General features: G+C 38.5%; 1 protein-coding gene across 2 annotated transcripts in view; it reads left to right on the top strand.

The window, feature by feature from the left end:
• Positions 1 to 17998, top strand: part of PSD (pleckstrin and Sec7 domain containing) — a 255001-nt gene extending 237003 nt beyond the window's left edge. For both annotated transcript variants that reach the window (XM_063435023.1, XM_063435022.1), the window contains exons 11-16: positions 4503 to 4681; positions 6701 to 6771; positions 7553 to 7710; positions 9679 to 9823; positions 10557 to 10700; positions 13456 to 17998. In XM_063435023.1, coding sequence (XP_063291093.1) covers positions 4503 to 4681; positions 6701 to 6771; positions 7553 to 7710; positions 9679 to 9823; positions 10557 to 10700; positions 13456 to 13701 — 943 coding nt within the window. In that variant the 3' untranslated portion in view covers positions 13702 to 17998. The remainder of the gene's footprint in view (positions 1 to 4502; positions 4682 to 6700; positions 6772 to 7552; positions 7711 to 9678; positions 9824 to 10556; positions 10701 to 13455) is intronic.
• The last annotated feature ends 8724 nt before the right edge of the window (positions 17999 to 26722 follow it).

Below are 26722 nucleotides of genomic sequence, written 5' to 3'. Positions count from 1 at the left end.
GTCACGGAAAAATGCATAAAGGAAAAAAATATAAATATGGAAATTGCAGCTGAATATTTTATTATAGCAGTGTGCCAAACATTAATGATTTAGATGTCTACGGGCAAATGCTGAATCTAGTTTGTGCCTTAAGAACCTTACTTAACAGCTTAATGAGACAGAAAGCAAAGAGAAATTTTAAACACCTACTTCTTAACCATCTTCTGTATTTCTGGTTATATATCTGTATCAATCTCTTTCCTATAATGATGCCCTATACTACACAGTACATTGTATGATTTTTCATCATTTTTGCTGTAGAAGAAGCAGAATCAATACTGCAATTTATTGATACCATTACATACAAAGCTGTGAATACAGCAAGGGTGTAGGGTAGGAGAACATGTGGAAGTGGCCGTTTGGGGAAAGCACATAAAGAACAAGAGGCATTATTGGGTGGAGACGGAGGCATTATTGGGTGGAGACGGAGGCATTATTGGGTGGAGACGGAGGCATTATTGGGTGGAGACGGAGGCATTATTGGGTGGAGACGGAGGCATTGTGGGGTGGAGACGGAGGCATTGTGGGGTGGAGACGGAGGCATTGTGGGGTGGAGACGGAGGCATTGTGGGGTGGAGACGGAGGCATTGTGGGGTGGAGACGGAGGGATTATGGGGTGAAGGATAACTTTCACTGAGAATATGGTTGTAACAACACTCATGCTAGATTCTACGGCTTAACTTTGAACCTCATTTGCCTCACTGTTTGAGATGAATTTGAGCCATGGAAACCAAATAGGAACATCTTTATTAGTATATAAGGCAATGAAAAAATATATATATATATTCTTCTTTGAGTACAGATCGTATAGCACAATAGTATCAGTAGGTTCAGAAGAAAAAATTATATCATTCAGGACATTGCACTCAAGAGCCTGATGCTTTATAAGATAAATGGAGGGGACATTGCCCCTCAAGATAAGAAGCCAATGAATACTTATTCCAAAACTGTTCGCCGGTCAGCAAAAGAAATTGCTGACGTTGTCTAAGAAAACTATTTCATCTTACTTTAAAACAATGTAAGGTATGAGAGTAGGACAGGAAGCAGTGACGTACATACCGGGGTCGCGGCTGTGACCGGGCCCAGCCCACCAGGGGGCCCAGCCCCCCTGCCACCCAGGTATGTATGTCACTGGGCCAGCCTCTTCTCCTGGGGGGCCCAGGAGCCGGCCACCTCAGGGCCCCCCGAGGCTGGCCCTGCTGTCACCGGGCTGAAAGGGTGCGCGAGGGAGCACGGTCTCCTGGGTGCTTCCTCTTCAGCTACCTGGCAAACCGCACTGATACCGGAGCCGGATCCGGCATCAGTACGCGGCGCACGAGGGAGCTGCAGAGGAAGCACCCAGGAGACAGTGTTCCCTCGCGTGCCCGCAGGACCGGCCAGCCGAGTGACAGCAGGGCCAGCAACACCACTGGACCCCAGGGAATCCCCTCAGCTCTCCCACAGGTAAGGAGGCTGGGGGGATTAAAAAAAAATATGTTGGTGTGTGAGTGTATGTTGGTGTGTGAGTGTATGTTGGTGTGTGAGTGTATGTTGGTGTGTGAGTGTATGTTGGTGTGTGAGTGTATGTTGGTGTGTGAGTGTATGTTGGTGTGTATGAGTGTGTGTGTGTGTGTGTGTGTTTGTGAGTGTGTGTGTGTGAGTGTATGTTAGTGTGTGAGTGTGTCTGTTACTGAGTATGTTTGTGTGCATCTGTTAGTGAGTGTGTATGTATGTCTGTCACTGAGTGTGTGTCTGTCAGTAAATGTGTGCGTCTGTTCATGAGAGTGTGTGTGTGTGTCTTAAGCACTTACCTTTCTCCAGCGCCGGAATCCCTTGGCGCTGGGAATCTCTCCGCCCGATCCGCCTCTCAGCTCCGAATGCGCATGCATGGCAAGAGCCACGCGCGCATTCAAACCGCCCATTGGAAAGCATTACTCAATGCTTTCCTATGGACGTTCAGCGTCTTCTCACTGTGATTTTCACAGTGAGAATCGCAGAAAATCCTCTAGCGGCTGTCAATGAGACAGCCACTAGAGACTGGATTAACCCTCAGTGAAACGTTTTCAGCTGCAGGGTTAAAACTAGAGACCTGGCACCCAGACCACTTCATTGAGTTGATGTGATCTGGGTGTCTGTAGTGGTCCTTTAAGTGTATGTGTTTATGCATGCACTGGCGTACATACCGCGGTCGCAGCCCTGCGACCCAGTGCCCGCCGCCATGTGTTGCGGCCCCAGCGCGCGCGGGGGGGCCGACGGATCAGTTTTCGCACCGGGGCCCTATGGGTTGTGTACGCCACTGACAGGAAGTGGTGTGCTAGTGACACACTGATGAGACGGTGGGTGGTGGGCCCTGCCACAAGTGGACATGAATACCTGCTCACTCATCTTAAGTTTGCCCATGTGCAGAGAGCCATTGCAGCTCTGTGTATAGATATAGAAGAACAAAGTTCTTCTCCCCCCAGAAGTGGAATACCAAATAATAAGTATAGGATTGCAATACAAGGTTTAGGGAAAATCAGTCTTAACTTACAGATCAGTGCATTGTCTTAAGTTAGTTGTTTCAGTGTACTCTATTATAACTTCATATTCTACTTGTGTGTGTTTTGATTTATTTATTAATATACCGTTTCCTGTGGTGACGAATATAGTATTGCTGTAATACAATGGATTCTAGTCAAGGTGTAATATGAACGCTATTCACATCTTATTATAAAGCATGTGTGTCATTGTATGTCATTGAGGCTTTATTGAAGATGATCAGTGTTAAGTAATGTGCGAAGGTTGTGGAGGCTGAGTGGGGGTGATTCCGATTAGAAGACTGTGACACATTTATCTCTGAGATTCCAAACACAAAGGACAGATATCCTGTAGCTTAGATCATCATTCAACCCGATAATGTGCTTGACGCTCCAAAATTGCTCATATTCCTAAATACATCAACTACATTGACTAGCAGCACAGAAACATCTTCTAATAAAGTAAACTGAAGTATTATCTTAGAATGTGTAAATTATAGAATTTGACTAATAAGTTTCAGATAAATCTTGGGCAAATGATTATACATACGTTTTACGTTTTTTTTGTGTGTTTTTTTTCGTTCTCTGTTTGAATCTAGAATGTTATTCACGTCTGTCTGGCCAATGTAATTTTCAGACTGATGCTGTAGCCTGCGTTGGCCATATAAATTAATGTAAGAACTACATTTTGGAAAAGGTCAATATTGCTTCCTTGCAGAAAACTATACAGGGGAAAAAAGACCATTTGAAGCAACCTCAACTGTTGAGCTCTTTTTATGAAATCTAAATAAAATTTCAATATTATGATGGTTTTAGAATGTGTGTACCACTATGTATTGGATTATGTTTTTTTACATAACACCATAAAAAGGAATAAGGTATAATGTAAAGCATATATTTTTACTGTATATCTGCTTGAGCTCTGATATATGCTGAACAATTGTACAGCGCTACGGAATTTGTTGGCGCTATATAAATAATAAAATAATAATAATAATAATAAAGTAAAAGTGTTGCTATGAGGTATAGACCATGGCTCTGCAGTCTACTGCTCAATTCTCTGCCATTTAGGATTTAAATCACTTTAGTTTCTGTTTGTACAGCCCTAGCCACAATTCATCTGTTTAATTTTCTATCAGATCTTACAGCACAATGTGTTTACTATGAAAGTTTGTATCTCACACAGTCTCCTGCAGCCTCTAGCAGGCAAATACCACAGCAGCAGTTAGGACATTCTAAATCAAACACACTGTGAAATAAAGGAAGTTTAAAAAGTATGTCTCAATAAAGGGACACTATATATGGGACCTGAAGTGATTTGGGTGCACTGCCCTTGTCCTCTTAAATTTGAAGCTGAAAACATTGCAATTTCAGAGCAATATTTAAGACTGCCTCTAGTGTTGGTCTACCAGATAGCCACTAGAGGTGCTTCCTGCTGTTTCACAGAGTTTAACTCTTTGCATGAGGATATCCAGCGTCTTGATTCTTGTTTTCCAATGGAATGCCAAATGTGCACATGCGTGGTGCTCTCCGTGTATGCGCATTAGGTTCTCCCTCACCAGGATTTCAAAAAAGGCAGAGCCAGAATCGAGGGATTTCGACTCTGAAATGGGTAAGTGTTTAAAGGGTTTATAACTCTATCATAGCTGCAGGGGAGGCACTGGGGTAGAGTAGCACTGTAGTGTTAGGAATACAGCTATAGTGTTCCTTTAAATTAGTGTGTAGGGAGGCTGTGGGGATCACAGGCAGGGGAGGTGTGGCTAGGGCTGCATAAGCAGTCAGTTAACTCCTTAATGGCAGAAGATTGAGCAGTAAGTATGGATATGATCTGTACACCAAAATGACTTCATGAAGCTAAAGTTGTTTTGGTGCTTTGACCATTTCTTTTCATTCTAATCTTAAATACATGTATTTCAGTAATGCATTGCAGAGTTAATAAATTACAGATAATGAGATTTATTTCAACAGAGATGAAGAAGAGCTAAGAAGATCATTGTCAGAACTTGCAGACCCCAACCCAAAGTCCATAAAGCGCATTAATAGTTGTGGAAAGCCATTTCTCGACTTCTCTCAAGACCCCAACATAACCACCTACAAATATGGAGTATTGGTTCGCAAAATCCATGCTGATCCTGATTGCAAAAAAAGTGAGTTAGCCTGGGAATATTTTGGGTTTGGTGAGCATTGTAATAGTTCTGACCAATAAATTGTCCATGTCTTTGTGTTTATGGGTCAATGGTTCAAAACACATAGAACATAGCACTTCTTAAACTGTGATGCATTAAAAAGTGTAAAATTCTGCATGTGGGGAAATCAGCCGAAGCATTCTGTTGCCTTAAATTGTGTTCTATGTTAAGAATGTTTTCTCAGAACTAAACACATCGTTGCTGTACATAATCCCTCTATAGTATGAGAAGACATGGGACTGACCTTCAATGATAATTGGTTTATTTTGTCACATCATGCCTTCAATTAATAAGATTATAGTTATTTCTTTATATAAGTCACATATTGCCACATATTCAATGCATGACTATCATTCTAGGTAATAATATGGCTCATGACCATATCACAGTAGGATGTTTTATGTTGCAGAAGATAGCCTGGTCCTATTCTTCATTGCAGTAATCTAATGACATCCCCATCATAATTATTTCCTTACATTCAAATAAGGCTCTTCTTCTTACATCATTCACCCAAGTTTAGGATAGGTGCAACGGCTCAGTATGGAAAAATATGCTCGGCATTGGTTCAACAAGCTAAATCTCATTGGTTTGGGCAATAGAAGATATCCACCCTGTGGGTATTAGATCCTGTGGGAGAGGGACTCAGGTCTCCAAGACTCTCAGGGGGAATAGGATGCAATGAATAAGAAATATGTTCTTTTAAATTAACATACATTTATAGAGAAAATGCATAGAAGATCCACTTGCCATCTCACCGGCTACATCATATCTTTTTATCAAAATTGTGCACATGGACATGCGTAACCAGACATACACACAATCGGTGGCCATGTCCAATGATAAAAACTTTGTTTTGTTCTGGTCACGTCACTTAAGCCCAATCCTCATTGCTTAGTAGAATGTGTGCAATAAAAAATTTGACACAAAGATTATTCAATTCATCCTTTAACTTGTTAAATCAGATTTTCTCAACCATTAGGATTTCTAGCGTCAAATCCTCAGCAAGATGTGGTATATATACAATGGAAAACTGCTGCGATCTATGATAATAGCAGGGAATGTTTAAAATATATATACTATCAAAATTAATCAGAAATTCCAACCAACCAGTTTACAAACCCTGAAAGCCATTAGATTGCTTCTGCTTTAAGTCTACTTTCTTCTTCCCTTCTTTTCCTCTTTGATGTGGAGGTGGATGCTTTGATATTTTTTTTATAGAATGAGTTGGAATATGAGCTGTTATTTTATGTATATTTTGAAAAATTTACAAAAAAAATCATTATAGCTATTTGTAAGATTTTACAAAGAAAGATACATTGAGATTTCTCTTAATATCAAGCATGCCCAGAACACACAGGTAGTGTTACACAAATAACAGAATACATATACACATATTGTGCATTTCTAGATACATTGGCGCACATGAACTAGACCTATTCAACACAATGCAATCACTTGTATGTGCTTTTTGATTGTAGCCAGATGGGTGCAGATGTTTTCAGGTACCTCAGTCTGGTGGCAGATTTGATCTTCCCTAGCAGTGTATTATATATCCTGTGCTCTATAGGAGAAAGATGCTTAGAATTTTTTTTTCCTGACAAACCTGAAAGGTACATTCTGAATTCAAGAGTTACCCAGCTAGGTTGTTCCCTCCTATCACAACGATGGGTACTGTAGCTACTTTGGAGAATGTACACCAAAAAAAAGTGTATATTTAGCTTTTTATACCAAATACCATTTGGAACGTCTTGCCAATTTCTTTAGCAATCCACCTTTTGACTTCTCACATCTTTCTGTAATACATCTGTAAGCTGTGGTCATTTGTATTTACCTGGATAGATGTTTGTGTCCTTCTCACACATGCACACAGCTGATGTTTCAAACACAGTATGAGTGTCTTTAACAATTGGAAAGTAACAGGAAGTCAAGTAGCCAAATAATTTAATTTTTTTAACACACACTTGTACCTTTTCTCATCAGCACCAAGAGGAAAAAGAGGTTGGAAGACATTTCATGGCATATTGAAGGGAATGATCCTATATCTGCAAAAGGTAAATGATGCCTCCTGTTGGTAGGGTAATTACATGTTCAAGGAGGTATATCTAAAACCAGTTTATAAAAGCTGCAGATCGCTTGTCTGCAGCTTTTACAAGCCCTTCCCTTTTTTACCAGCCCAAACTTTCAGTCTGTGATGGGGAATACTTCAACCGGATGCTTCTTGTTGAAATGCCCTTTGTGCTAAAGTTGTCTAATACATCTCATTGAAAAGGCAGGAACGTAAAGTCCTCCTATCTCTTCCATTAACTCCATGCTCCAAGTGGAAGAAAACCTCCCTGGCTTTCGGATTTCCTCCAGTTATAAAAATGATTTTCTACTGAAGGCCCCGATTTTAACATTTTTGGACAAACATTTAAGATTTAATATTTTATAAAATATTTTGATATTTTTTTTTATATATTGAGTTTTTTTTGTGTGTGTCATATTTTTAAAAGTTCAATTATATCATATTGTATCAAATCATTTGAAAATTGTATCCAAAAATATTAAATTGAGGGCAAAACCTGCACTTTTATAAACATTTCCGAATTTGACAGCAAGCTGAAGTGCTTTTTGTGTGGAGAGCATTCCTTTCATTTTCATAAATAATAGAATAATAAGTAGTACTCTTTCTATTTTAACTTTTGCTATTAATCCATAACATAAATAGCACAAGAGGTCATCTTGACCCAAATATCGATCTTGTTCTTGGCTCAGGCACTTGTAGTATGATAAATGCATTCAATGGTCATCTAACATTTAAGCTGAGTAATCTTAACCTTGTCCTTATTTTAGGAGGAATATAAACCAGGCAAGCCTATTTCTGAAGAAGATTTGAAAAATGCAATCAGCATCCATCATTCTCTAGCAACCAGAGCATCTGATTATAACAAAAGACCAAATGTTTTCTATCTCCGAACTGCAGACTGGAGAGTGTTCCTCTTTCAAGCCCAGTAAGTCATAATAACATGGACTATGAATGTCCATGTTGTCGTCGTTCTATGAATCTTTATGTTCTAGGTGTCCACTCACTGATAAGTTGGCCGAAGTAATGCAGCCTAATGTCTTACCATCATTTCAGAGTACCGTAGTCTTTCCTTAGATTCTCCTTACCCCAATTTGTTATTTAGAATGTATTTGGGGTCTTTTTCTTTTAATGAAAGCATAGTAATTTAAGTCCTTGTGTTACGAGCCTTTTTCATTTTATCTATATATTGCATGAGTGAACCTGCATCCAAATTATAGATAACATGTGACAACCAGTCCAAATATTATTTCTGGTGTTGCTAGCCCTATTGTAAATAAAATCCACAAATCTGTCCAGCACAGTAAGTCGCGTGCTCTATATATATTTTATGTCAGCACTATTTATATATTACATTTATATACCTACTTAAAGATGACCCTGGCTCCCTACATGTTTTGGAAGACGGTGTCCATTTTCAATGGATGAGTGAAGTCAAACATTAGTTGCTAACATCTGTAGATGTTCTTCTCTTTTTTTTTTTCTACCAGTCTCAAAAGTGCGATGAACTGAAGCCATATGTGCCCAACTATTCCCACTAAGCATATCAGTAACAGAACGATATAAGTTCTGCCAGCCCACATATTTCAATTATTACAGCATTTTATTGCAATCTACATCCACATTCATTGTAAATAAAAAATGTAACTCATTAAATAAGCTATTCCTGAAAGGACTGTAACCAGAATGATTGTGCACTTGATCACTATGTGAGTAGCCTACATAAAACCATCAATTAACAGCAAGAGAACATGGTGGGCATGTACATATGTAAAATAGGTAAGATGTTTGATATTATTACATTTCTTTACTCTAGGTATTCCTTGGAAAAAATACAATAAAATAAACACATTACTGTAAATGTAAACTGTGAGCTGCGTTATATACTTACAAACCAACAATATGGTTATATTAGAAAAGAGGGACATTAAGATAGAAAGGAGTCCAAAATATGGACTGTTCCTCCTAAGTATAGCCACTTGGGAGATATGTATATAGCTATCCTAGCATTGTCATAGTCCGGTGTTATTCCTGCTGGCTCAGAAGGTGCATGAGCCCTGTTGCATTGATAATGCATTGGGGTATGGGGAATAATTATGAAGCACACACAAGGTCTCTAGTGTAAAAAAGAAAAAAAAAAGGCTTCACAGTGGGCAACAGAAAAGAAATTCACAGGTAACTTGACAGTAACAGAGATTAGCCAGCTTTTGTTTTGTATAGGGGTTCAAGGATAGACCCAATTCATCTTATTGAATTGGTAATAGGGGTTAGATGCCCCTGATGCTACCGTCCTTTTAATGTTAAACTATTTTCAAGCAGGTTAACACTGGATAAGGGTCACTGGCCACCCAAAGGCCAGCCACCACTGGAAGTATGGCTGAGGCAGAGTTTACACACTTCCTTTTAGCCATACCAACAATGGGTAGATTGGATATGGTGAAAGTGGCCAGTAAACACTAAAGACCAATCATCACAACCCATTACTGCTCAGGCGAGACACACACAGGAGACAAACTGTTTTTGCGTGGTTTCATACTAAGCAAGTGTCGTGCTCAGAAGGCAGTCTAAGTCTGAACACAAGGATGGTACCAATGAAATAAAACCACTTCACAGAGATTTATAGTTAAGGTTCTGAGCTGAAAAATCTATGGGTAATAACTATCATCGTCATAATTAGTGGGTGCTCTGTTCTACACTCATGCTACACTATAGCATTGTATGTGTTCTTTGAGGGTAGATGTTACTCCCTACTCTAATGACATACACCCACTCACTTTTCATGATATCTGTGTATGATAACAAGTGATGTAATTAATGGGATATTGTCATAACTTATCAGCTGTTAGTAATTGATTTCCCACTACCACAGAGATCTAAAACGTTGTCTTTGTTTCAGGAACTCAGAACAGATGCATTCATGGATCACTCGAATCAATGTAGTGGCTGCTATGTTTTCTGCTCCACCCTTCCCTGCTGCGATTGGATCACACAAGAAGTTCAGTCGACCTCTCCTACCAAGTTCCATCACCCGACTTTCACAGGTAACAATCCAGGACTATATGAGAGGATTATACCTCATCACAGGGTTTGACATACTCATTGTCGTGAATATAGGAGAAATGCGTATTTAACCAATGCTTTAAATATCTGCTTGATAAAAAGCAATCTTTTGCCACCTCCATCCCGCTAGACTCATTTTTATTTTTAGTGACTTGGGGCGGGCACTAGTCAAATAGCATTACTACTGAATATCTTTATAAAACGGCAGAAGTAGGGAGAATGTCAAAGGGTTTGAATATTTTTAGTAAGCGTTCAAACTGTAACAGGGAATCTAAATGTAAATCGAAAGAATTGTTAACATTGAATTTTAAATTTACTATTTTAATTGGATTTTGCTCCTGTGTTTCTAAAATTGGCTCATTCTTCAGCAAACCAGAATTAAATGTCTGAATTTGCCTGTAGTAAATAGTGGAAATACATTTCCATAATTCAGATATTATACACAAATTGTACTCAAACATTTGGCACTTCCCCACATTGTGTGCAGTCAGTAATATACTGTAGTATAATAAAGTGAACCTGACCATGAAAGATTTGAATACCTGGTGAGTAGTTGGTAAGTGATGGTATAGCCAGTGAAATACCATAGATGTGTGGAACAATAAACCATTTTAATTACATAGGAACCTACTAAATACCTTGTGATTTTTTTTGCAAAGTTTGGGTATTGGTAGAAATGAAAACAATATTGAAAATGACTTATTGCCCTGATAGGAGGACCAGGTTAAAACACACGAATCCAAGTTTAAGAATATGTCATCAAGTTTAATAGAACATCGCATATCTCCTCCGGACAAGAAAGTCAAAGGAAAAGAGGTGGATGAATTTAAGCAAAAAGAAGACTACCTAGAATTTGAGGTATTTCCATCATATCCTTTTCATGTTTTTACCTTTTCGAAAGCAGTTTGTATAGATTTCTCCCTCTATTCTGCTGTATAGTCAACTTGAAGGCTCTATATCATGTGAGTGAATATTAACATCATTCTTGAGTTCTACTTTAGGTCATTATATATTTACACTCTATGTGTATTTACTTTTAGATAACCCACGCTATTTTCAGGCAGTACAGCCAAAATAATGTTTGTTTCAATATTTCACCTTATTGTTATTCTAAACCAGTGCATTTATAATCCACTCTCAGAAGGGAGAGTGGTTGCGGCGTATTTTTTGCCCAATAACCTTTGCAAACTTGATGTGTTGCGTAGACTGTCACCTTAAGCATCTTACAAATATTTGGAGTGTTTTACTCTACTAAACGGAGATACGATGTTATCTTTCATGATTAGAATACTCACTTCACCAAAATATTCATATACATATACAAACAGGATACATAATGGTGGTTGTATTGTGGGAAAAAGGTTGAGTAGTTTATGAATGTCTACAAATAAAATCTACTTATCCAAGGGAACAAGGTAGTTCCCCAATCTTCTTATTCTGAAATACTAATTAATTTGAAGATTGTGCCTCCTTTTTCCATTTGGAGTTAAGTGAATATTCCTGAGTGGTTCCTCTATGTAGTCTCGTAGTCTCTCTCTCCTTTGTTGTCCCCCGCCCGTAGTTTAGTGTGTGTTGGATGTATAATTGTTTGTGTTGTGTGCGTAGTCTATGTGTCTGTAGCTGCTGGCTGTTTGTATTGCATGCTGGCTGTCACGGATGAGGCCAAAAGGTATTTCAGAGACCAGCAATTTAGTAGCTAGGTCTTTTGAAGTCCGCGTTGGTGGCCATTTCTAACAAAGTCCTTAGATCATCAAATATGCACTTACCCTCATCGATGTCTAATAATAACTATCTGCTACCATTCTAAAATTATTTGTAGTATTGACTTCTCTTTATAACCGATAATTCCCTTCACTCTGTTATCATAAAATATGTATGTGTTGACTGTGTGTAATGTTGTTTGTGTTTTAAATATCTGGCTGTGTGTTGTGTCTGTGCACATGGTATGTGTGCTGGTTGTGTGTAATTTGTGTGTTTGCAAAATAGAGGAAATCATTGTGTGCTATGGTCCCAGGTTGTCAAATCTAGGAGCATGTGGTCTACACCTCCATCAGGGGCAGACCACAGTAATTGCTCCCACACAGTCTGGCATTCAGTGAGTCAGTGTAGCCGCTGAATTCCCAGCCTGTGCTCTGACTCATTTAGTGAGTGGTGGACTGCGAGGGAGTTGATACTGTGGTCTACATGTGCCAGAACCCGGACCAACCCAAGCTCCTCTGCAACAGTCCTTGCCGCTAAAACATGGTAGGGCTAAAAGCCATAATTATCATCTTGCCTGCAACCCAGAACTACCGGTATATGTCCCAAACTTTGGGAAACAAAAATTCCACATCCTTTGCTATAGAAGACTTTACTTTCTGTAATACATTCAACTTAATATATATTTTATATTAAATTATATGTTTAGGTTAGGCTTAGTGGGTTAAGGTAGTGTAGTGGTTAATATTTAGTGTAAGTGTAGTGTAAGGGTTAATGTTTAGTTAAAATGATAGTGATAGTGTAGGTAGTTAAAGGGTCACTATAGGGTCAGGAACACAAACCTGTATTCCTGACCCTATAGTGTTAAAACCACCATCTAGGCCCCATGGCCCCTCATGCCTCCATAAATATAGCAAAATCTTACTGTATTCAAGCCTGAAGCTGTAACTCTGCATGCTATTTGCCTCAGAAAAACAAGCTGTCTGCTGACATCATCAGAAGTGGTGACCTGATCCAGTCACAGTGCTTCCCCATAGGATTGGCTGAGACTGACAAAGAGGCAGATCAGGGGCAGAGCCAGCACAATTCAAACACAGCCCTGGCCAATCAGCATCTCCTCATAGAGGATATGAGGAAAGTTCAGTGTCTGCATACAGAGGGAGGAGATACTGAATGTTTTGATGCATTTTAGGCAGCCATGACCCAGGAAGGATCTCTAACCGCCATCTAAGGAGTGGCCAGTGAAGTCATCAATAGGCTGTAATGTGAACACTGCATTTTCTCTGAAAAGACAGTGTTTACATCAAAAAGCCTGAAGGTAATGATTCTACTCACCAGAACAAATTCAATAAACTGTAGTTGTTCTGGTGACTATAGTGTCCCTTTAATGTTTAGTGATGGTATAATGTAAGGGTAGGGGGTACACTGTTAAGGCACTATTGGGACATAGATGTATGCCTAAGATTAGTGGGAGTTACAGTCTATATCCGCTGCCATTATTAAAATGGTGTCAGGTGGCACGTGGTAAGATAATGATTACTAACAATGGGCACTAATTCCATTAATAAAATAGTTATAAATTGCATTCTGCAGATTTGTTGTGCAAGAACTTATATGGTATTTGTTGTTTTGTGCTATGAAATTAGCTTTTTATATATATTAAAATACATTTATTTACTCTATTTCCTTCCCTTCTTTTCCTTTCCCTTCCCTTTCCTCCCTCAAAAAAAAGAATTTAGGCAGAGAAAAATGGGCACTTTTTAAACCAGTTTTAGAACTACTTAATTAATACGCACAGGTTAGAGACGAAGAGTAAAAGATGCTTATCAGCACACTTTGAGAAATCTTCCCAATTGTGCCTGACTTTGGTGGATACTAATGTGCACTAATTAGAACTTTGTCTCCTTTGCTATAGAAATCTCGTTATGGCACCTATGCTATGCTATTGAGAGCCAAGCTCAAGGCAGGCACCGAAGACTTGGAAGCTTTCGAATCAACCCTGTTTGACGCGGCAGAAAATGATGAAGATGGTCTCAAAAAGTCACATTCTAGTCCTTCGTTAAATTTGGACCCACCCGCCTCATCGACCAAAGCAAAATGCCACTTGTCTTCACGAGCAAGTTGCCGGCCAGCTCACAGCAGCAACAGGCAAAAATCCTGAATCCGTTGCCAGTGCCAATTTTGGTGAAAGAAGCATTTGGGGCATTTTCCCCTCAATACCTAGTATGTTGGGTTGAGAGCCAGTACCAAGAACTATTGCATGATTTAATATTTCTTGCAGCTACGGGCTCTTCCAGGATGAGCCCTTGCAGAGCTTTTGATAATCGTGTTGGAGGTCCCAGTCATGATGGATTGTGAGAAATTAGCTGTACAATCACTACAAGCACTGCCTGCGTGTAGCATACACGCACCTACCATGAAGTGTGATCGAAGAGCAAACGCCAAGTGAGTGAAAGTAAATATCGTTCTGTGGCCGGATAAGGGATTCCAAACCTTGTGTTTATATTTAGAGCCATTCAACTCCAGTGGGACTATGTTTTTAATTTTACGTATGAAGGATCACCAGAACTAAAAGAAACAACCCCTTGAAATTGGGATTTTCACATGGATTTTATTAGGGAAACACCTACAGCACACAAAGTTTACTATATCATGTTTTTAATGGAACACACAAGATGAATGCCTACAATTCTAAACAAAAAAGGGCGATGTACAGTATTTCTACGCTAATTTTATATATCACATGGTAACACTCTAGGACAGAGAAGGAGTGAAAATGAAACACACCTTACGGATTTCTCTGGGGGCTTTGGCAAGTGGCTTGTCCATTTTAGGACTTAGCCATTTTTGACCAGGTTCCTGATGGATTTCTCCTTTTTTGTGACATTTTTTGCACTTTTACTATTTAATGAGTCTAAGATTGTCATGCTGATTTTTGTAGTTTTAATGGTCCTTTTGAGAACTGGGAAAATAGTACCTTTCATAAAATTTCTGAATGTCCATTTTCATTGAAACTGTTAAGGGAAGACTATCCTTGCCATGACAAGACAGGAGTGACACCTTAATCTCTGCATGTATCAAAGTGGATAGGAACATTTGTGGCATCTGGAATTTTGAATAAATACCAGCAGAATTTTAGTGTGTTCAGTAGATGGTGATTTGTGTTGAGATGACAACTGGCTTTCAAAATGTCGGACAAAATCTGCGTAGTCTGAAATAATCTACAACTCGGTTGAGTTGGAAATTGTTGTTTTCTAACTCATCTGCTGGTTGACCTACGTTGTGCATATCTGTTGTCTTCTAACACGACACATCATTTGGTGAATATGACCCTCACTCTACAACCGCTTCCAAAAATAATCTTTACCAGCTGGGGGAAAAAAGGTACAGGTTGGAATTCGGGGTATGGCAGTTATTACTTGTAAGTAACCTGAGAGACCTAGAATTGAGTTAGAAGGAATTCTTATGCGAAGCACTAAAGCCATAGAATGTGACAAACACTGTTGAATGATATCATGACTCAGTGAATAAGGCTCAAAACAGCTCTCCACCACTTTTATATCCATTGGTAAACTTAAATGAGATGTAGTCAACCTTTTGGCACTACGACAGTGTTCTTCTGCAGCTAATCCTCAGTTGCCTATTACTAACATAGATCTTAAAAGGTTTTACGGTCCATTTTTCTATTCCAAGGCTTGTAATATTCAGAAAGTGCATTATTTTAACTTTGAAAACAAGTTACTGGCCCCCGGAAAAAAATATTTTATCTTTAACACAGTAACAAAATATGAAATTATCTGGAGAGAATCTAATCTTGCTTCTTAAATCCAGACATGAAAGAAAATAATTTAGTCTAAAAATCTGCAAACCTTCTAATTTTCATTAAATAAAAACTTATTGCAAGTATAATACCCAAGGCAATTGATGCCATTGGTTATTTAGTAACGAGCAGTACTCGTTCATTAAGAGCTTGTTTAAAGTGATTCCTACCAATGCTAATTACACTCACCATTGCTGTTTGGCAGGAATCGGGAAACAGGAAGTCCAGCAGGTTTTATGCAATCTTTAATGAGCGCCTAGTGCTGGGTTTTAAGAAGTGTAAGCTTTTAAAAATGTAACAGTCTAATGTTAAAGGTTTTTTTTTCACATGCCCATGGGCTTCATTATTATGCAGAGAGCCTGACTGAGACTACCTACGGAGCTAGATCCATAAAGTTTAAGGTCATTTGTGGAATCCGTCCTTATATGTTAAAAGCAGTAGGAGTAGTTATTCTACATATATTACCCTTGTTCTACTAAGCATCTTTGCCTGGTTCAGAATCAACGACCATTATCAAACAATGCAACCAATGTGAAGCAGTTTGTTCACCTGTAGAAATATCCCTTACATAGGCCTTACTAGGACAGACACATAGATCAACAATGGTAATTAAGTAGCACAATACTTTTTTCCGCTTTAAGATCAGGGTACTCATTAAATATGATGACGGAGGATAATTTAAAATAATGTAATGGACCGGAGGAACCTTTTTTTTTTTTTTAATATTATATTTGAGAAAAGCATTGCATACATCACATTGTTCATTGATGAACGCACTACCCGTAAATGAGAAAGGAGCAGAAACGTGGGTTATTAGTTAATCAATTGCTTGCTAGAGGCAAATTTACGTGTTGGCAATGGCTCACATGCAGCTTTGATATTTCATGTGAAGTTTCTGTCTTCGTTTTAAATTAGGTAACTGGAGAGCTTTATTTTCTGCCTGAAAAAGGGTTGTGTATAGAAAGCAGTTCTGGTACTACTTTCTAAGATTGGAGCGATCAGCAGTTACATTTATATTGTTTCCACGGTGACTGGTCTACCTTTAGAAGGTTGCCAAGAAATTCTCTTTTTATGCATAACCGCAAGTGTTTCATCAACCTGTATTGCTCACCCTGAGAAAAAAAAAAAGGAAAAGAAAAATCCCACATATAATCATCTTACTATTAAAATGAGTCGTGATGCACTTTCTGCAATGTGTTACTTTGCCCCGTTCCTAACTTAGAACATTTTAGTCATATTCCATTCTGTTGGTGGCAAGGAACATCATTATCGAAAAAAATAACTGAGTTACGGTAATAGACGCAAAATAAAAAAAATGGTGTAAAAAAGGATAAAGATGGCTATAATGTTTTGTTTTTTATTGTTATGTATGTTGTGTAGAAGTGTCTGTTTATTAATCCCAAATGAGAGGCATGAAATATTTAGCAATCCACAACCGTACAACCTGTGTATGCCACAGGCAATGAATGATGAGAATCTCGACATACTCTCCCACCTGAATTAAATTCCATGTTTACATCATCGTTTTTTTAGAAATATGTTCAAAGGTAACGATCTTTTTACTGATATTATAAGAGACAGTATTACTGTCATTTTTTAATTTTAAGTAAGCTGTAAAAGTAAAAAAAAAAAAGGGCAAAACCGTATTATTATGAGAAATGTGGCAGTTGTGATATATTTAATGTACGTAAAGTTTAATGGTTGAAGAGGAGAGAAGGGAGAACCAGTTTAACCAACAATTTATTTGATGTCACATTGTATGGAAAAAGGAAACTTTAGCCAAAAATGGATTTGAAATTCTATTTTAGAAATATTTAGATTTTAAATATTTTGTAGTTATGCTACCGCTATTTGGATATTATGAATAATTGGGAAAAAAAATGCAAAGGTGCTGTTCCATTTAATCTACCGAATATAATCATTTGCTGTCGCTGTCAGATGTTGTATTATTTATATTTTATTTCATTGTGTAGCCATTTGTCATGTGAGTGCTTTGTTGCCATAGCAACAGAAAAGTTTTTTTGTTTTTTTTTAAGTTTTTAAGAGTAAAAAGCAAATGCATGTGTAAGTAATAGAGCACTAGAACAACTACAGCTTACTGTAGTATTATGGTGCTAGGAGTGTCCTGGTGCCCTTCCAGAGAAATCTGTCAAACCGTTTAAGAACAGTTTGCCAACTTACCTGGTTTTGCTGGATGCCCGGGTCTGTAGCCCCTGCTTCACTGAGCCCAGCAGGGCTGCACTCATTTGCTGAGAGTGGCAGCTGAGTGTTCTCAGCCAATGAGGTCCTGTATCAGCCAGGCTTCACTTAGTGAAGAAAGCTGGAAGCGACACGGGCATCCAAGTAAGTTGTCCGTTTTAAAACAGTTTGACAAATTACCCCGGCACCCTCTGAGTGTACTCATGACACCATAACCACTACAGCAGCCTGTAATGGCCATAGTGCTAAGTGTTTAAGGAGAAAAAGGTAAATTTGCCATATCTGTTGCCTGTTGAAATTGTATCAACTATAGTCTTAAGTATTGTTTCTATAATTACTATATAAAGCAGACACAATTATTGCAGTTGTCTGATATACAATGTAAAGTTGCAGATTATTTAAAATGCAGCTAAATTGGTGCTGTCTTAAAATATATATATATATATATATAAATAAATCAGTCAATAGTTAACCAAAAATGAGAGATTAGAAAGAGTTACAAACTGTTGTGTGTCTAAACACAGAAACTGAAGTATTTTTTTTTTTTGGTACAAGTTAGTTTATAACACTTTTTATTTAATATAACTAAACTATAGTATGTTTAGCTTTAGTAAGTAATTGGAAGAGGTTAAATTTTGACTTGTGTGAGATCAGTGCTTAGTGCTGTAAACATGGGATATCTAGTAACTGTTCAAACATCTAAATCAGGTCCTTACAGGTACACTTGTAAAAATTAAGTTCCAGGTATTCATTAGCTTAAATTTCATGCTAATTGTCAAAATGGTTTTGAAAGTTTGGTTTGTTCAAAATCCTTTTTGAAAGGATTTTAATTCAGATTTGATTCTGATTTGGTTTATTAAACCAGTGGCAGAACTATTGTAGATTGGAGGGCCCAAAATAATTTCTTGCACTGGGCCCTAATTCTGACCTATTCTGCAGTGATGTAAGCACATGATACAGATACACACACTGGCACACAAATACAAACGTATACCTACACAGACACAAACTGTCAAACATACCTATGAGTATACACATATGCACACACACAGATACACATAACTACACATACACCCTGGCACACACACATACATACATACTGGCACCAGCATACACACTGACACTCACAGATACAGAGTTGGCACACACAGAGAGATACACACATACCTAAACATATTGTTGCACAGTTTTCAGTTTACGGATTGTTAATCACCCCACTGCTTCCATACCTTTTGGCACAGGAAGGTGATTTCCTGGAGCTGGTTGCCGCTGATGGGAGTCTACAGAGCCCCCTCCTCCCTCTCTTTGCCTGCGTGTTTGTAGGCTGGGAGGAAGTCACAGATAATCACATCCTTCCAGCAATCTGTGCAATTTTTAAAGGAACACTATAGTCACCTAAATTACTTTAGCTAAATAAAGCAGTTTTAGGGTATAGACCATTCCCCTGTAATTTCACTGCTCAATTCACCGTCATTTAGGAGTTAAATCACTTAGTTTCTGTTTATGCAGCCCTAGCCACACCTCCCCTGGCTATGATTGACAGAGCCTGCTTGAGAAAAAAAAAACTGGTTTCACTTTCAAACAGATGTAATTTACCTTAAATAATTGTATCTCAATCTCTAAATTGAACTTTAATCACATACAGGAGGCTATTGCAGGGTCTAGCAAGCTATTAACATAGCAGGGGATAAGAAAATCTTAATTAAACAGAACTTGCAATAAAGGAAGCCTAAATAAGGGCTCTCTTTACAGGAAGTGTTTATGGAAGGCTGTGCAAGTCACATGCAGGGAGGTGTGACTAGGGTTCATAAACAAAGGGATTTAACTCCTAAATGGCAGAGGATTGAGCAGTGAGGCTGCAGGGGCATGTTCTATACACCAAAACTGCTTCATTAAGCTAAAGTTGTTCATGTGACTATAGTGTCCCTTTAAAGGGACCCAATCAAGCTGTCATTGGGCTGCGGCACCCGACCGTGCCCCTCATGAAAACTGCGAACGGGAGGGGAGAGCTGCCTGGATTCCTTCAGGCATCACCAAAACTGTTTACCAATGATACCCATCGGGTGGCCCTTAATGCATGGGCCACCCGATAGGCCCCCAAGGCATGTGGGCCCTGGTGCAACTGGGTAGTTCCGCCACTGAATTAAATGATTTAGCAAACTGAATTTTTAAGAGTCAATTTATTTGATAAGCAGGAATTTAATTTGGCCGAAAAACATAAAAACATTTTTTTTTTCCACAGAAATGCTTTTGTTTAAAATTAATTTTAAACAAAAGTCCAGCAAATGATGTCCACCAGCCATGATCTATGATTTCCACTGTGCAGAAAACCATAAACATATTCTCTCTTTAAACTCTCTGATTATGCTAAGCACCCACGTGGTTATTAAAGTAATTATTGCCAGGTATTCAAAGTAAATTTAAAGAGAGCTGCTTTTTCCAACTCTGCTTAATTTTATATTTATATTCTATTATCTTTTTAATTCCAACAATTCTCAGTTCAGGAATACCGTGTTAACTTGTGTGCATGTGTATTTATTATAATAGAAAACGAATTATGTACATACCTTGTGCTGGCTACGTTACATGGGAAAGAAAGTTGGATACCCGAAAGGGAAGCAACTGGGGGTGTGTCCAAGGGGCGACCTGAACAGGGGGTAACCCTCACATAAGTGTATGAATAGAAGAGCAGACTTGGTAAGTCAGAACAGGTAGGGCGCCCCCTAGTTGATAACTATACATATATACAAAAAATATTAAAACATAACTTAATTGTTACTGTAATAAAATAGTCATGCCTATAATAGGAAACTTGAAAGGAGAAAAGAAAATATGTAAAAACACAGGAGGATGTAAAGTACGAGAACGTGTCTGGACGGGGATAATCGTCCTCAGGGAGTCACCCTGAGAATATGACAAGAGTCCCCCTATCCTGTGGGGTCCGTCACTCAGCACTAGTGCTTCAGGAAAATGTCCTTGATATGGAAAAGTTCCTACCACCGGTGCCCCAGATCACACCCTTCAATAGCCCCTGACCGTAACTAAAACAACTTCTATTAGCTTAGAAGAGTTGCAAATAGTAGTCTATTGGGGAGAAAAGGTGTAGCAAAAAGTGGTAGTGAGTGAAGTCTATGTACAATGTGATCAGCCCCTAGTCAGGATCAGACAGCTGAATGGATACAGTGTAGCAGGTTACATGACAGCTGCTTAAGCACTGTATCTAGGAGAGGGGAGTAGTTGAGGGAAATCGGTGTGGCACAGAAAACTTGTGAATTAGAAGATAGCCCTAGAGACAAACTATTCAGCGACACACACACCGTTATCTGACGAAAAAATTTGAATTCCCCGTCAACCACACCTTTACCCTATCCTCCCACTCTCTCCTCTAATAAATCTTAGCGAAAATGTCGAGAAAAAGGCTAGCTGGCTAATCATGCAGAACTATAATGCTAGTAGGCTTCCAGGTTCTCAGACATCCTTCCTGCCTGCTACCTGCTAAACGCGCCTTCTTCAGAAGAACACATTTTTCGGGCACTGCTAAACGCGCCTTCTTCAGAAGAAGGCGCGTTTAGCAGCGCTGAAACACGTGTTAGGTAGCAGGCAGGAAGGATGTCTGAGAACCTGGAAGCCTACTAGCATTATAGTTCTGCATGATTAGCCAGCTAGCCTTTTTCTCAACATTTTCGCTAAGATTTATTAGAGGAGAGAGTGGGAGGATAGGGTAAAGGTGTGGTTGACGGGGAATTCTCATTTTTTCGTCAGATAACGGTGTGTGTGTCGCTGAATAGTTTGTCTCTAGGGCTATCTTCTAATTCACAAGTTTTCTGTGCCACACCGATTTCCCTCAACTACTCCCCTCTCCTAGATACAGTGCTTAAGCAGCTGTCATGTAACCTGCTACACTGTATCCATTCAGCTGTCTGATCCTGACTAGGGGCTGATCACATTGTACATAGACTTCACTCACTACCACTTTTCTCCCCAATAGACTACTATTTGCAACTCTTCTAAGCTAATAGAAGTTGCTTTAGTTACGGTCAGGGGCTATTGAAGGGTGTGATCTGGGGCACCGGTGGTAGGAACTTTTCCATATCAAGGACATTTTCCTGAAGCACTAGTGCTGAGTGACGGACCCCACAGGATAGGGGGACTCTTTTGTCATATTCTCAGGGTGACTCCCTGAGGACGATTATCCCCGTCCAGACACGTTCTCGTACTTTACATCCTCCTGTGTTTTTACATATTTTCTTTTCTCCTTTCAAGTTTCCTATTATAGGCATGACTATTTTATTACAGTAACAATTAAAAGTTATGTTTTAATATTTTTTGTATATATGTATAGTTATCAACTAGGGGGCGCCCTACCTGTTCTGACTTACCAAGTCTGCTCTTCTATTCAGCTACGTTACATGGCAGCAAGACTTGGGGTTAGCTCCTCCCTAGCTTGAGATAGAGGAATGGTTTAATTAAACAATTAACAGGTCATATATCTCCTCTCTGAGCTCCCTAGTTTGTTTAACCCCTTAAGGACCAAACTTCTGGAATAAAAGGGAATCATGACATGTCACACATGTCATGTGTCCTTAAGGGGTTAAAACCTCCCTTCCGGCTTTTTGAGTATTGTGTGCACAGCATATCATCCAAGTTGAAATAAACTGAGTTACCGCACAGTGGAAAGCAGGCATCTGCTCAGCAATGCGAAGATTTTAATTCGCTGCTGAGATCACATGCTCTCGGCAACCTTGTGAAAATGATGGTGGATTTCCAAGATGGCCACCCCCTACATTATTGAAACAATGTGCTACAGTCAATTATTACTAAGTATGCTATGAAAATAAGTTGAAGACAATGTTTCTTTTTAAAAAATCAATCTAACTGCTTGTGCAGTGTATCCTATTTAAATTGGCACTTTAAAATTATTTTTAGAGAATATGTATAAGACAGTAAGTAAATACATAACCTAGCAGTAATTAAATGATATTGTGAACAACCTTAAAATAAACTAAAATAATACAATACCAACATAAATAGACAGCAACATGTGGAAAATGTATTAAAACTTACATGACAGACTCATAAAATCTTTTTTTTGTTGTTTTTGTTTTTTTTTAAGTTTGGCGTTTTTTTTTTAATTGATTATTCATTGCACCATACCTTCTGTATTGTGTGTTCAATGTTTTTATGTTAAAACAGATTTGTGTGCATTGCTTACTATTTTTTAGAATGAGAGCCTAAATAATTGTTTTGTAAAGTAAAGTTGTTTGAGCCCTTTACAATGCCTGTAAGTGCCAAATTTGATTTCCATGAACTACTCATGAATAAAGGAACAGTCCAAGCACCATAACCACTACAACCCACTGCTAGGAGTGCCCTCTCTTTCTCTGTTAGATGTCAAGCCGTTTAATAACAATGTGATCCTTACCTGGGTCCGGGCAGGCGCTGGCCACTGTCTTTTGTGCAGCTTGATTCTGCTGTACCAGGCTAAGCCCTGAGATCCACGGCTGTGCTCAGTGGCTGAGAGCTCTCAGCTGACTCTCGCAGCCAGTGAGCCAGCCCTGCATGGATTAACTCATTGGAGTTAAAGGAAGCTCATCACTTGGCCCCATGGGAGCCAGGTATACTGTCAAACTGTTTCTGGAGTGTTCCTTTAACTGTGAGCCAGCAGAAGTCCAACCATGTTTAAACAGGAACGTTAGCACTGACGATAGCACACACACAAGTGTATTGTGAAAACTGTAACTGCCTGTACTTTACCAAAAAGGAGTTGGTGTTGGTGTCTTCTAGTGTTCAGGAAGAAATTGCTTTACGCCCTAGCGTTATAACATAGTAAGATCATCAGAATAACAATCATTTTTTTATACTGATATTAAAATAAAGTGAATTTATATTATCCCTTATGAATGCATATCGAGGATGAAAGTAGTATTTCTGAGAGGTGACACCATGATAAATGTAGGTACATTAAAAAAAGAAGAAGCTAAATTGTTTGAAAACTTTAACTCAATTCTGAATAAGCGGAGAGCAAAAAAGGGGCCAAGAGAATACGGAGAACGGGCAGCAGCTGAAATAGCCTGCCCTGCGGTGGGTCCCCGCTCAGATCTCAAGCTGGTTTTAGCTCATCTTGTGCCATTACAGAGAGAACATATCTGCTCTGCTTCTTAACAAGCAGACAAACAAAATACTTATCAGTCATATTCTGGGGTTGAAAACTTTGTTAATCATATCATGTCATATGTCACCAAAATTCTAGGTGTGTGCAAGCAAGGATATGTTGTATATGGTTTCCATAGTGATGTCATGAGCAACGGCAGAACATATAGATACAAGAGGAGATTACCTTTTAATGTATATTTTATGTAAACATATCAAGGCTGTTATTTTATTTTGATTTTATTTTCCTATTAAAACTGTGATATGCTTTGTGTGGTCCTATAAGCAGCATGGTCCTTTTTATCACTTTTTTGTACACTGAGCCGACCACGTTGTGGACTTCTTGTAGTACCAATGGGCCTAGGAGTTTAGTAGTTATTCATATTTAGTTGCTAATCTTATTAATTTTTTTTTTTTTATATCTGCCAGTCCAGTGTATTGGTCACCACTGGAAGTCAAAAAAATTAGTTTAGCTTTTATAGACAATGCCTAGTGGCTGTGTTTAAATTTCCTTTATGCATCAGTAATACTGAGAATGTTTTTTAAAACAAAAACAATGTTTTATTTTAATTATTTTATTTTACTGTGTAATTTTGATTGATTGCAAGTCATGCACCTGAGAAATGCCAAACTGTGTTTTCTGCATAAAAAGTGTTCAGTTTTTTTTTTCCATACACTTATGAAATTAAAATAATGTTCTTCATATGGATATGTTGCAATATATTTATTTTGCATTTAAATGTATCTAGATTGCAGTGCAAATGTTTCAGAGATTAACTTGGGAATTCTTGAGAAACGGGCACCAGACAAACTGGTGCCGAATATAGCGACTGTTCCATAAATTCAGGCAACATTGAAGTCGTACTTTATTTTATTTTTTAATAAAAGTCTGACCTTTCCCTGCCTGTACTTGTACAGAGAGCTTAGCTCCTTTGCCGATAATGATCAGCCTATGAGCTAGTCCTGCAGTTTCCAAGTCGGAGCTTCTTGCTTTCCGGCAGAAGTAGTGTAGAGGGAAAAGTGGAGTCAGGTAAGAAGCCAAACTGTTCCAAAATGGTTTGACTACTCACAATGGAGGGTCACAAGGGACCTATCTGGCACCATAACCACAACAGTGCACTGGAGTGGTTATGGTGCTTAGAGTATTCTTTTATATCTATAAAAATGCCTTTTGTTTAAACACCACCCAGATTAAAAAAAAACTAAACAAATCAGTACGTTCATCATGCTTGAACCATAGCATTTCGTTGTATCATCTTGTATTAAACAACATTAATATCTAGTGTAAGTTACATATAGGACAATAGGCAAGATGCACTGCATACTGTAGACCAGATGTGGTCCACCTGTGAACAGCTGCCATGATCACCAACTAAGTTGCAGAGTACTGTGCAAGTTGTAATTAATCAACCTTTGTATGGCCACAAGAGGGCGAGACATTTTTTAAATAGTCTGCTGGCCTGAACAGATTAGACATGGGACAGTTACATAATCTGTTGGCTTGTGCCTTAATCTCACTTGATAGAGTTTAGATTGGTCTTCTACCAGGTAGGTTTCCTTGCACATGGATTGGCATCCCTTGCAATCTATTTCAGGAATTCAGATATTAAGGAGCCAGTGAAGAATCACATTTAGTAGGTCCACAGAGTTCTAGGTAACCATTCAGAACACTTGGAAACTGCCATACCATCAATGGATTACAGCCCTTGGGGTTTTTGTCAGTGTCTTGCATGAAGGCATCTCTAATACTTAAATCTGTACTTGGATAGTATATAAAAAGCACTAAATAACAAAAGCTTGAGTGGCAAATGTGAAAAGTTAATTATTGTACAGAATTTGTTTTCAAGCATTGTGTTTTACTATTAGATATTCCCATCTACATGAATTGTTTAAAAAAAAAAAAAAGGAACTCTTTCTTAACCCCTTAAGGACCAAACTTCTGGAATAAAAGGGAATCATGACATGTCACACATGTCATGTGTCCTTAAGGGGTTAAGCTAGTATGGACACTTTTGTGGATGGTACGCTGTTATTTATCAAAAGGAGCTGCTTTAAAAGAGCGAGAACGAAAGGATGCCATATTCATGGGATGTGAATCTGAGTCCTAACCTGGTTTTAATTTTGCCTGAAAAATACGTCCCGTTACAGCACAGACAACACTTGGCTATAATCTCTTCAAAAAGGTCAGTACTAGTGAAACATTATTTACATTTCTATAAAATGTATCAAAGTTTACTGCTGGGTGTTTATTTGTGCGATTTAGGATAAATCGAAACTTCACTGTCAGGCATTGAAAGTGAATTTCAAATTTTAGATCAATAACCCCAAACTGAAAAAGCTATTTGCACTTTGACAATGCAGCTTAGTCTAATAATTTATAGACCAGTCCGTTTAAAGAAGGCATGTGTCAATAAAATGATCAATACACTGTATGAGCAGGACCACATACAAATCTGTGTACCATGAAAAATGGTTATAAATCTGTTGGCCTTAGCCCTTTATAGGAACAATTGCCATACAGGCTTGTGGGAAAATTAATGGCCGCTTCCAGAAAAGAGACATCTTGATCTGTGTAACTATGACACAAATGGGTCAATGCTAACATATTTAGGATTATATTGTCACTTGTCATGTCTGCTAGCTTAGTATATTTGTCTTCTAAACATGATTTAACAGTGTTTAACTCCTATCTAGAACAGATTCCTTAATGTGTAACTGTCCTGGTGCACACTAGTGTATTTAAAGTAAATGAATACATTGTACGAGCAGTATTCCTAGCAAATGTAATAGACCAGGAGAATATCATTTAAAAGATAGGTTCTTCTCTCACAAACAGTTGTCAAACAATTCTTCAGCATTAACCTCTATGCTGAAAAAACGACTGACTGGGAGAGCCGGAGAACCATCCTGAAGGCAGTTCTCCTGCTCTCTGGCATAGCAACTGCATCATATATAAATAACAATAGAAAAAGTATATTAAAAAATGAAATACACAAAAAACAGTTTGTTGTTT

The sequence above is a fragment of the Pelobates fuscus genome, chromosome 10 (assembly GCF_036172605.1).
Source record: "Pelobates fuscus isolate aPelFus1 chromosome 10, aPelFus1.pri, whole genome shotgun sequence".
NCBI classification, from domain to species: Eukaryota; Metazoa; Chordata; class Amphibia; order Anura; family Pelobatidae; genus Pelobates; species Pelobates fuscus.
This window is presented reverse-complemented; position numbering and strand designations above follow the sequence as displayed.